At 33.9% G+C, this 13,660-nt stretch overlaps 1 protein-coding gene across 1 annotated transcript; it reads left to right on the top strand.

Annotated features, from left to right (window-relative positions):
• Positions 1–12,693: 12,693 nt before the first annotated feature.
• Positions 12,694–13,182, top strand: LOC107841341. Its single transcript, XM_016685298.2, has one exon. The coding sequence runs from the start codon at positions 12,694–12,696 to the stop codon at positions 13,180–13,182; it is 489 nt and encodes a 162-aa protein (XP_016540784.2).
• The last annotated feature ends 478 nt before the right edge of the window (positions 13,183–13,660 follow it).

A 13,660-nucleotide genomic window follows, 5' to 3' on the forward strand; every position in this document is an offset into this window, starting at 1 on the left:
TGTCCGATTACATGGAGTGCCAATCTCTATTATATCAGATTGGGGAACCCAATTTACCGCAAACTTTTGGAAGTCTTTTCAGAGGTGTTTGGGAAGACAAGTGAAGTTGAGTACAAATTTTCACCCTCAAACAGATGGACAAGAGGAACGTACCATCCAAACACTTGAAGATATGCTACGAGCTTGTGTAATAGATTTTAAGGGCAACTAGGATGATCATTTACCTCTTATTGAGTTTTCCTACAGTAATAGCTATCATTCAAGTATCAAAATGGCACCATATGAAGCTTTATCTGGAAGGAAGTGTAAATCACCAATAGGATGGTTCGAAGTGAGTGAAACTCTTTTGTTCGGACTGGATCTTGTTTATCAAGCCATAGAGAAGGTTAAAGTGATTCAGCAATGACTGAAAATAGCCCAAAGTTGACACAAGTCATATGCGAATAGTTGAAGGAGAGGTCTAGATTTTTTTATAGGTGATTGGGTATTTTTGAAGGTATCACCAACGAAAGGAGTAATGAGATTTGGCAAGAAAGGGAAGTTGAGTCCATGCTATATAGGCCCGTATAAGATCACTCAAAGGTTTGGACAAGTTGCATATGAATTAGAGCTACCCCAAGAGCTCTCATCAGTACATCCGGTATTTCATGTGTCAATAATTCGAAAGTGCATCGGAGATCCATCACATATCACTTCTACTGAGGATGTGCAAGTTGCGGAAGATCTTACCTATGAGGAAGTGCCTATTGCAATTCTAGATCGCCAAGTTAAGAAGATGAGAAATAAAGAGATAGCATCTGTGAAAGTACGTTGGAGAAATCGTCAAAGGGAAGAGATTACATGGGAAGATGAGGAAGCAATGAAATTTAAGTACCCTCTTTTGTTCAAAGATGAAGAGGAAGTTCAATAAACAGAGATAGAACATTAACAATTAAGTTTTTTTTTTTTTTTATATGCATAGTATTTATGTGATGATGTAAATATTAATGATGAACTTGAAATTGTTTCGGTTGAATAACTACGCTAACATTCGAGAATGAATGTACTAAAGGGGGGAAGGATGTAACACCCCATATTCAAGTACGTGTATTGGCGTATTCAAGTACGTGTATTGGTCTTATTTATATGGAATTAATTTTTTTTATTTTATTTATACCGGAATTTTCCCGTTGATGGTTCCATGCGAAGGTTATTGAATAAGCTTTCCAACGATATAAATATTTCCAAAAATGGATAGGTTTCGGATATAATCGAACACGTTCGAAACTATAAAACGGTGGCTGGGATATTTGGGAATAGTAAATGTGCAGGAAAATTTCCTGCACACAAACTACTGAGGCCAGCTGAATTTTTGGGTCAACTTCGAATGATCATAACTCCCTTAATATAATGAACTAGGAGATATACGACCTATACAAAGAAGTATCTTTGAGTCTTATTTCCAATTCAATTGGTTTCATCCAAATCCAATGTCTGAGTAAGGAGTTATACTCGTTTTACTTCAGTCTATCAAAATAGATTTTTAGGGTCAACTTCAAACGACCATAACTCCTTGTACAGGACGAATTGGGTGGCCTACTTTATATGAAATGAAATCCCTTTGAATTATACTTCTAACGATACCAATTTCACCCAAATTCGATATCGGAGTAAAGAGTTATGGTCGATCTACTTTAGCTTATCAAAACAGTCCACCAAAGGACAAATTTGACATTATTTAAATTTTAAAGGCATTTTGGTCATTTCTTATTATATTATGGACGGGAATATGTGTATATATACATGTATATGAGTTCAAAAACTCATTTTCATCATCAATCATTGAGAAAGAACAAACCCTAGCCAAATTTGACCTTTAAATTACTTTTGATTCAACCGTAGAAATTCCAAAGTAATCCAATAACTGCATTTGTCATCTCAAGAGCTTCAAACGACACCTATTATTTGTGCAAACAGGATTGCATAATCAAGAGGTGAATTCTAAGGTATGAATATTGTTTGCCTTTGTTCTTTTCCATATGTATATATGTGATAGAGGATTATATGTATTGGTTGTTATTGAAAGGTGATAGAAATAGGGTTATGGACTATTTTGCATGGTTTGGTTGTATTGAATTGTGGAAGTTGGATATGGTAATTGAGTTATATAAGGTGTATATTTTAATTGAGTTATGGAAGGTGGATATGGTGATATACTATTGGATTGATGATTATTTATGTCTATGGCTCAAACTTAATATTGGAGGATGTTGTATGAATATGCATGGCATGTGAATGTAATTGGAGTATAAGAGGTTTAAAGTGACACCCTTTATTGTGTAATTAAGGCTTACTACTTAACCACTATTTTGGTGAATTCAAATAATTGAATTGTGACGTTTGATTGCTAATACTAGATTGCTATTTATGTTCATCGTAGATAAGTAATCCGAAAAGACAGGAAGTCCATTTGGGACTAGTATTGAAGGTTGACAGTCAGGTATGTAAAATATACTCTATACCATATCTTTGGCATGAAAGTGAACAATTGTTCTATTAAGAAGTTTCCAAAGTTATTCAATAACATGTGATCCATAATGGTTTTGTATGATGTCCTACGTTACCAATGAACTTGTTTCCACCCTACAAGATGTCAAGACATTCCAATACTTACTTGTTTTCCAAATCTTACATGTTTATTTCTCTAATGAATGTCAGAAGGTATCCAGTTACTCAAACAAGATCCATGTGCTATTAATGACTCTAAAACGTTTCATCGATATACCAATCAGTTCCTACTTCATTGTTATGACATTGATGACTTCAAAATACTTCATTGATGTGCCAATGAGTTCTTAATTCATTGTTATTGCATTGATGGTCTATTTATATGTCTCTTATTGATGTATCATTATTTCAAAGTATCAAAAATGCGATGGCGATCGAAATAACAATCTCAAAGATTAATTGAACTAAGTGATGGAAGTTCTCTCTTATCGGGTGGTATCCCAGGGGCATAAGCCTATCATGGATCGATCCCTATTTATGTGTTTGTGGGTGGTATCCCAGGGGCATAAGCCTATCATGGGTTGATCCCAGTTGATATGTACTAGAGGCAGCCTAATGGTCACAGTACAGTACAATAATGATTACAAGGATGATAAGAACGAAGGTAAAGTGATTGAATAAATATAATGTACAGGTTGTCACAAGTTCTAGTAAGTGCGGTCCACTCCTATTATGATTTAGTCACTTGTTTTTGATTTCTATTGAGCTCCTATATAATATGTGATTATCTACAACTTTACATACTCAGTACATATTTTGTACTGAAGTCCCCCATGGGGGGACCTGCATTTTATGCTGCAGGCATAGGTACCTCGGCTCATACACCGCACAAGTAGGAGCCAAGATATCCAGCTACTTTTGGTGAGCTCCATTTTGCTTTGTGGCTTTCCGTGTCATATCCAGTCACTTTTGGTATTGTATAGAAGTTAGTTATATGGCGGGGTGTGTCCCGACCTTATCTAAACTCTGTGTATTGTCTAGAGGCTTTGTAGAGCTAATGTATAGTCAAGGTGGTGGTTTGTTAATAGATATGATGGCTCCAACGGCCAAGTATTGTATATACATATATATGTGTGCTCGAGCTTATACAGGTGACTATTTCCTTTTATATGTGACATGATGCTATCCGAATTTTGGGTTGTCACACAGGTGTGGCTGGGAAGTATAAGGTTATGAGCTGGTTCTCCCGAGCCTCCTCGGTTACAGGTGCCAGTCTGCCCCAATAGGATTTGAGACGTGACAGTTATGCAGAAGGAGGTGACAATTCATAACATAATAACATGTCACTTTGAGAAAGATGATGATCTATAACTTAATTACATGTCACTCTGAAGGAGGTGATGATCCATAACATAATAACATGTTAGACTGAAGGAGGTGAGAGTCCATAACATAATAACATTCACTCTGAAGGAGGTTATGTTCAAACCGCGATAATATGTCATGTCGAAGGAGGTCACCATCTGTAACATAATAATATGTTGCTCTGAAAAAGATGGCGATTCAAACATAATAACATGTTGTCTTAAATAAAGAGATGATCTGATACACCCTCTTAAAGGGTGGAAGATCCAAATATAATAAGATGCATCCTTTTAAAAGTAGGATGTCCTAAATATAATAAGATGTGTCACCTAGAATAGAGTGATGATTGGGAAAGTCCTCTTGAAATGGTGGATGACCCAAAATATAATAAGTTAGAGTGATAATCCATTACGTCCTCTTAAAAGGGTGGATGACCCAGATATAATGAGATACATCACCTCGAGTAGGGTGACAATCCAAGGTTGTGTTGCATAACATCACCTACATAAATCAAACAACACTCATTTGTAACACAATAATTTGTTGTAACTAATCCAAGAGTGTAATAGAATATAAAGTTTAGAGATAAAGTCGTTTGACTCATGATGATTTTGAAATAGTGTTTTGAGTGATATCCATATATGTTAATCATTTTGCCCGGTCATTTCCCTACAAAATTCGAGAAAGTGTTAGAGATCATAATAAAGTAATAGAAACATAAATCAAGATGAAAAAAGAGAAAAAAAGTTGTTTGGATTATTATGGTAAGGCTATAGTGGATCTGGAAATACCTTTTATCAAGCTTAACATTGTCAACGCTGTGAATTCATTGTTCCTGCATCCAAAGAAAAATTCTTAGTTTTGAGAGGCTGATTGTGTTTGTTTTTCCTTGCTCTCTATATGCTCTTTGTTCATCATCAATTTAAAGGGTTGAAGTGCAGTCTTTGTGAAATTTTTGAGGATCTCCCTAAAAAATTCTGCACCAGTTTAGAAACTCTCAAACTTGTTTGTAACATATGATTTCATTTAGTATAAAATTTTTAAGATCTTCTAAAAAATTATGCTCCAGTCTAGAATGCAAAATACTCTAGTACTTTCTAGTGTAGCATAACTTGAAATTTTACATCTTCTCAAAATTATGCACTGATTCAGCTTCAACAACGTCTGATGCTTTACTTTGTAGCAAATGTCAAGTTCTTGTGAAATTCTTGAGATCTTCTAAAAAATTTCTGCCCCGGTTACACGCTTCAATGTCATCTCCATGTAATTTGAAAAAATTCCTCTTAAACAAAATCTTGTGGAGAATATGACCGAGATAGTATGGTGTTCACATATTCTATTGAGGTATAAATCATACCAAACGTAGTTCTACGGAAAATATTTTTTCTACGGGATTGAACAAAGCCGACATAGGCTACCTACGTTTTCCATTCTTGGAAATTCAGGTCAAACGTAGTTCGTATAAAATAAAAAGAGAGATTTAATATTTTTTATTATGTGACCGAAGCCAACATAGGCCGCCTACGCTTCCTCTAGGGAAATCAAGTCGAACGTAGTTCATTACAACTAGAAAGTATAATTATAAGGAAATCACAAAGTGCAAATACAAGGAAATCAAACCATAAAGTATGATTATAGGGAAATAAACACGAGAAAGTATGATTGCTAGAAAATAAAACAATAACTTTAAGATAAAAGAATGCCAAAAGTGCGCCTTGGAGGGAACTTCATTCTTCATTGCGACTGATGATTCTAATGACTACTTCTTGTGATTAGGCAGTGGATTTCTGTTGAAATTGGCTGGAGTTTCTGGAAGTGTTATCATTTTTTTTTATTTAAGTCTTGAATTTTGTGGTTAAGAGATTTACATTTCTCAGTATCATGTCCAACGACTCCAAAGTGGTAAGCATATCGCTTGTTTGGATCATACCAATTAGCATAAGTGTTCATAGGCCTTGCTTCCACTGGCTAAAGTATTTTTGCTTCTTTCAACCTTTCAAAAAGTTAAGAGATTCTGCCAATGGAGTGAAAATTCTGGGAGGCTTCCTTTCATAATTGGCACGAGGAGCATTATTTAGATAGTTTTATGGTGGAGGATGAGCATGATATGTTGCTTGTGCATTGAAGATCGAATAGTAAGCATGTCGAGAATTGGGTTGGTGTCGTGAGGATTACTTATAGTTGGATAAACCTCCCTGAGTCATTACTCCCATGACTTCTTTTTCCTTTTTCTTTCCAGTTTCAAAAAGCCAGGCTGGAAACTCTTATGAGTGGATTGCAGCCCTGTCAAATTTATTATCCTCCCTGTCTTGAGGACATCTTCAATCATTTCTCCAGTCTTGATAATTTCAGTAAATGTCTTTCCATCCATCGCCAACATCCAATTAAAATACTCGATACTTAGTCCATGAATGAAATAACTGATCATTTCAGCTTCCTCCATAAGAGGATGGACCCTAGTTGCCTATTTCTCCACTGTATGGCATATTCACGAAAGCTCTTATTTGTTTTCTACCTTAGCTTTGTGATAGAGATCCTATTAGGAATAATATCAACGTGAAACTTGTAATAATCCACAAAAGTATTTTCCAAGTCATCCCAAGTGCACCACTTAGTCACATCTTGCTTAGTGTACCATTCCCGAACGTTTCCACTCAAACTTTGACTAAATAGCTTAACTCGTATTCCCTTATTTTTTCCCACACCAATCAACTTTTCATAATAAGTTTTCAAATAAAAAAAGGATTTCTAGACACATCAAACTTTTCAAATTTTGGGATCTTGTAACTATGAGGCAACTCAATCTCAAGAAACACACACAACTCTTCATACTTTACACTTTGATTACTTCCAAGCCCTCTAAGGATTCTCATTGCATCTTCTAAAGCCTTGAGTTTTCTATTCACCATCTCATTAGCGCATACCCTAGGATCATTTTGAACTTTAGCATAATGATCAATATCTAGGTAGCATAACCCCTAAGTTTGTGTCATTGGTGGGGCGGTAGCATAGGTGTACACTGGCGGAGTATGATGCAATAATATTATGTTCTAAACCTTTGGAAGAGCAAATGAATACACCAAAGGAGCATTCTGAGGAGCATGAACATTTTGAGAACTTAAAAATTGACCACCCAGATCAATTTCTTTCGATGTCGGAATCATAAGACCCTTTTGTTGAGCATCAAGAGGTAGAGTCATATTTGGAGGAGTTTTGAGAAGTTGTTCTTTGCATTAACATGAACCTTACTTCAATAATTTGTTTTTTCCAAAACAACAGTGACCTTTGGTGTTATTTCTCTTCCTATCGAGGGACTAGGGTCCATTGCCACAGACAAGGTGGGAATCAAATCAGATGAAGTGTTGATTAGACTAGGATCCATAGTTGAATGAGTCTTTCTATTAGTCCAAGTAAGAACTGATTAGTTGATAGTTTCTCTCTTGACCTTAGATCGGGTAAAATACTGATGTTCTGCCGTCCATCACTTTGCTTTTAGTCTTTGTGCAGCAAGCAAGTTTGATTACCAACATAAATCAGCCTCTCTCTAAAAGAAAAGAGAAAATACTCACAAAGTAAAATGTTGGTTCATGAATTGTAATAATTGACCAAAGTAATGAGACAAATCAAACAAACATAGTCAAAGAACATAAATAATTTTTTAGCACGTCCTAACATACTTGGGACCTTTTAAGCCAAAGGTAAGCCTAACGTTTGAAGGATATATATGCCATTTGTAAGACCTTCCATTGTCCCCAAAGTATTATACAAACTTCATTAATAAATTAAATGGGGATACAAAATGAGAGATAAGGGAAATACATAATATCAATCCCATGCAGGTGAGCAAATCTAAATTAAGCCTCCTTGGAAGCCCTTCTATCTTTGAACTTCTTGAAATGTCTACATATCCTTCCAATGAAGACCTTATTTTAATTAAAAAAAATTATCTAAATAAAACCCTCAAACCCAAGGGACAATGGTTCGTACAATTCGGCATCATATCCTCTAATTTAACACATAAAGATGATTGTCTGTTATGACTCGTGATTAAATAGACATAAGGCAGGTTTTCTAACGGGCTCAATACCCCCTCGGGTATTGATTCATCCTAGGATCATACCTAAAATAGGATTTTGGTTTAGCTTTATCCTGGGTGTCTAGAGTGGATTTGGACACCGGTTCCTAAGCGGATGACCTGGATTTAAAAATACAAACAACCAACAGATGCCTCACATGCTAATAAACTGTCACATTTCCAACACTTTATTTGGAGTTGAACAACAGGGGCCGGTACATCCACGAAACTCCAAAATAGTTTAATAGTCATCATGCGGGATTATACCATGAAATGCAACAGTTAAATTTTGCGGAATTGAAACATGTAATCATGTAAACAGTTTAAACAATTAGTCAAAAGATAAATTCAAACATTTGGTTAGAACTTAGTTAAAATCCCCAGTAGAGTCGCCATTTTTATCTTGCCCTTTCTTCAATTTGAAAGGGTTTGGAAGATATTATTTTCGACCTTTTAAACTATTCCAAAACTTTAAAGAAAATTTGGAACAATTTAAAAAATTACAGATTCGCCACTTGATTTTTGAGAAAATATCAAGAAAACTAAAAATATTACTTAAAAGATTCAAAACAGAAAATATCTTTTAAGTTTACACATTCTGAGTAAGCGGTTTCTATTAATACTCTTGGAAGGTTATTTAGGCACCAAAAGTATCCGCTAACTTGTTGTTAAATGGACTATTTGAAAATAACTTTTTGAGTAACTTTAAAAAGGAAAATTATTTTTTAAAAAGAAAACGATTAAGGAAAATTGTCTTCAAGATTGGCGCAAAACAAATTCTGACGACTTAGCAGGGATTTTAACTAAGTCTAAAAAAACTAAGAACAATTAGCATATAAAGGGGAAAGGGGGAGATTAAAGGACATAGGCCCCTAGGGCCAAATCATAAACCCTGTCCTATACTAATTTGGGATTTTGACCTATCTCCACCTATCCTAATCTAAATACTTGGGATTTTGGCCCATAACCTGTCATAAGCTAGTTTTCGGACCTTTGAGACCAAAAAAATAAACTTCATTTGTATTAAATTACAACTTTGGCTTTGAAGCTCAAATGAATAAATAAATAAATGACTAAATGAATATATAAAAATAAGGCAATAATAAAAACTGAGACTTTTCAAATCTCTTAGTAACCTCATCAATGGATTTTCACCCATTTTCTTTCTTCTTTCATCTTCTTTCACCCGTATGCCATATAATCGACTTTGGATTTAAAACTTCAAACTTGACTCAGAGAGATAGGCCTCATTGGAACATTACGAATGCAAGAGGAAAGTAGTCCATTTGGACTCCAAAACAGATTTATGTAATGAAAAAGATGAAAGAATAATAATTAATATATGTTCGAAAATTCTACACTTAATAGATAAATGATGAGATGAAAAAAAAAGCATTCTCAAGTATAAAGAAATAGTAAGCTATGACATCAAAGCAAACCAAATTATTCAACGAAAAGAAAATTAACCAACCTCCTAAACAATCTTATAAAAAATTGAATCTAGCACAATATAGTTAACTAGCCCTTGAAAAGAAGACATGAATCTACAAGCATAATTGCTTAAAATTTGGACAAATAGATTAACACATATTTTCTCCAAATACAATGATGAAGTCTAAGGTATGTTTTCATTAAATAAAGAAAAAGGAGAATGAGCAAATGATGAGGAAATAACACTTCAAATATGAAAGACAAGACATACTAATGCAACAACACTTTTTAATACAAAGTGGATCAATCAACATATCTATAACTTAGAAAAGAAAAAAAAATCACTGTAGCATGTGAATAACAATGGGATGTCTAAATGAATAAAAACAATTTAAGAAGTAAACCAATAAGCGAAGTGAAGTAAATAACATATATTAAACATATTTGAGAGATAATATTCGAAGACAAGATAGGACAAATAGTAAAAGATTAATTCTAAGAAAAAGTGTTAAATTATGGCAACTCCTATTTTAGTTCTACACTATTTAAACAAAAATTATAACCCTTACAAATTTTCAATCTAAACAAGAGAAAATCAAATGCAATTTTGACCACGAAAATGAGCAACTCACTACTTCAAATTGAGAAACAATTTCACAGACCCTTAACAATAGTAACCATTCCTTTTCGACATAAAGAAAATAACTTTACACACTACAAGCAAACATATCCATCAATAACGAATTTAAACAAAGCACGAGTATGCATTTTAAGTAAAGATCAAAACTTTACCCATAATAATCAAAGAATAAAGTCGAAAGGTAAAGCAATCAATATCAACTATTCTTTTTAACATTTAGGAAACAACTTTACGTGCTAAAAACAAACATATATGCCAATGGTGAATTTAAATAAAGCATGAGTACATATTTTAAGCAAAGATCAAAAGTTTACCCATAATAATCAAATAATAAAGTCAAAAGGAGAAATAATCAATATTAACTATGTTTTTTTCAACATAAAGAAAACAACTTTACATTCTAAAAACAAACTTATACGCCAACACTGAATTTTAACAAAGCATGAGTGCATATTTTAAGCAAAGATCAAAACTTTACCCATAATAATCAAAGAATAAAATAAAAAATAAGGTCAACTACTGCTAGCTCATTTTTTATACCATGAATATGAAAATAGCCATAATATAGATACCATAACATCCTATGGCCTTCAAGGCCGTCTACAACAAATAATTCCAGCAAATAAAATTATAATTACGAACTACGAGGAAGAAAATAACAATAAAACTCAAAAAAATAAAAAAATTACAACTATGAACTACGAAGAAGAAAAATATGAAGAAGAAAATGATTGTAAAACTAAAAAATTACAACTACGAACGGCGAAGAAGAATAAGATGAAAAAGAAAATGATAAAAAAAGGGGAAAGGTGTGTTTACCTTTTTTGGGGCAACAAAATGGAACTACAAGATTTCTTCGGAGTCTTTATCACCACTCGAAAGTGTTCAATTCGAGAACTTCAATTAGACCATGAATTTCACAAAAAAGAAATTTTTTTACTAAAATAAAACTTCTTTGGTCAAAGCTTTTTTTATTTTTCAAATCTTGAGACTTGTCTTTCTGCCAAAATAGTAGTAGTATTTATAGGAAAGGATGGATATTCCATTCATTTTATCCACCAAGATGGGAGAAAAATATTTATAAGAAAGGATTGGGATTCAATTCTTTTCATCTGCCAATGTGGGAGAATAATTTAGAGGTGTTTTTGGAATTCTAAAATTGAAGATAAGGTGAGGAGGAAGATAAGGTGGGGGGACTTTGTACAATGTAGTATAATTTTTGAATTTGAAAATTGAAAAAAGGACTTTGATGGGGAATTGTACAATCTAGTACAAATTTTGAATTTCAAATTTGAATTTTGGGATTTGAAGTTATTTTTCATGGGAATTGGGTAGAAGTTATGAGAATTTTGGGGAATTTTTGGGTTATTTAAAATATAATCCCAATTGGGATTTAAAATTTAGCCATATTTATTTAATTTTGATCAAATTAAAAATTAATTGACGGATTGCATTACAATTATGGCTAAATCTAATAGATTGACTAAATTAAATTGAAATTAGATATGAATTAATACTTTCTTTAATCTCGAGCTTCTTGATCTAAAAAAATCAAACATACATTCATCCAAATAAATTAATTTTGAGAGTAAATTATATTTAAATCAAGACTTTATCCGTTTGAATTAATTTTTAAGCTTATCTCCGTAAAAGCTCAAACTTTGATAAAAATATTCATTCAAGTAAGAAAATTTATACAATCTCATATATGTGAATACGAAAATATATAATCGTCACTTAAATGACAAAATAAACCTAAATAAATATTTTAGAGCGTATTTATCCGGATGCAATAAATATTTCACTTTTATTTAAAGTTGAAGAAACCCAGGATTAAATTTAGTTGTGGAGAAAAAAATTAGGTGTCAAAATTAACGACTTCTGAGAAAGTGAATGGAGTAGCAACACAGGGTTCTGCTTCCAAAGCTTACGAGTCAGAATTGGAGGGGGAAACAAACTATCTGGATCATCCGTTGGCGGATTTCCAAGACTAAAAGCAAGGGAACCAAGGTCAGAAATACTATGATAGATATAGAGACCGTAGTAGGGAGTGAGATAGTGACTGAAGGAAGAAGGATGACTATAGAGAGAAGGGAGATCAGTATATTCTACTTGGCAGAAGAGATACAAAAACAAGAATAGAAGAGATGCTGACTAAGCTAGTGAAGGTTCAAGAGAATCAGGAGATCAACCTTAAGGAGATTAAGGTAAACATTTTAGGGTTGACCCGAATCTCATGCAACTGCTATCAACCAGTTGGAACACCAGTTCGGGCAGATGTCAGCAACTCTAAACCAGAGGTAACCAAGTACCTTTCCAAGCAACACTATACAAAATCCAAAAACCAATGGTCATTTTCTTTCCATTACCACGAGGAATGGTATTACTACTATGGATCCCCCATTACCCTCTGCAAAAGTGCCAAGGCATGCTGAGGCTCCTATTAAGGAGACACTAATTGTAGAGTCAAAAAAGGCAACAGGTGTGATGATATAGCCAATAAGGAAAGAGGTAAGGGCTTGGTTATTGAGCAGGAAATAAGACAAATTTTGAGAACGCCCTTACCTTTTCCTCAAAGATTGAAGAAAAAAAAGAGGAAGGAAAATTTAAGAGATTTATTGAGATGCTGAAAGAGTTGAGCTTGAATATTTCTCTTCCCGAGGCATTGGAATAGATTTTCGGATATTCAAGGTTTATGAAGCAATTGGTCACAAAAAAGAAAGAGGTTATGATTGAGGATGTTGATGGCTTGCAACACTGTAGTGCTGTTACTACTAGGTCCTTGTCCCAGAAAAAGAGTGATCCCAGAGCATTCACTATACCATACACTATTGGGACATCCCGGTTTTCCAAAGCCTTAAGTGACCTAGGAGCCAACATAAATTTGATGCCACTTGTCATATTCAAGCAATTAGGATTGAACCCTCTAGAACCGACTTCAATACAACTTTTGATGGCTGACCGCATGATGAAGAAACCTCTAGGAATTTCTTTTGATATGATTGTGAGAGTGGATAACTTTATCTTTCCAGTTGACTTTATCATCCTGGACTGTGAGGTTGACACCGAGATGCCCATCATATTGGAGAGATTATTTATGGCCATAAGTAAAGCAATGGTTAACATGGAGAAAGGAGAGCTGAAGTTCAAAGTAAATGGTGAGGAAACCATGTTCAACGTCTAAAAATTGATGAAACAACCTACCAATATAATGGTGGTGTGGGTGATTGATTGTATTGATGACCCTGGAGAGTACTCTTATGGGTATCTTGATGAATTCTGAGTAATCAAGATACCAGTGTTGTTCTATGATATTAAATCAAGCATGGTATGAGAGGCAACCTATGGGATTGTTAGTGAAGTTTGAGTAACCAACACATCTACGTCATGCCGCAAAATTAAATCAAGAGTTGAGTGGGAGACAACCTAATATCTTAGTGTTCACTTTTTGTTGTTTTTATTTTGTAGGTTTTTATCTCATGGACTTACCAAAAATATCATAAAATTTCTACATTCATCAATTTACAGGTAAAGGGACTGTGTGACCAACCCATCATGGTCACAAATCCCACATGGGCCAGGTAAGTTGAGAAATAATTGAAAAGATGAATTTTTGAGGGTAAGAATGGAAAGTTGTGGACTTTGGTACATAGTTATACGTT

The sequence above is a fragment of the Capsicum annuum genome, chromosome 9, assembly GCF_002878395.1.
Source record: "Capsicum annuum cultivar UCD-10X-F1 chromosome 9, UCD10Xv1.1, whole genome shotgun sequence".
Taxonomy (NCBI): Eukaryota; Viridiplantae; Streptophyta; class Magnoliopsida; order Solanales; family Solanaceae; genus Capsicum; species Capsicum annuum.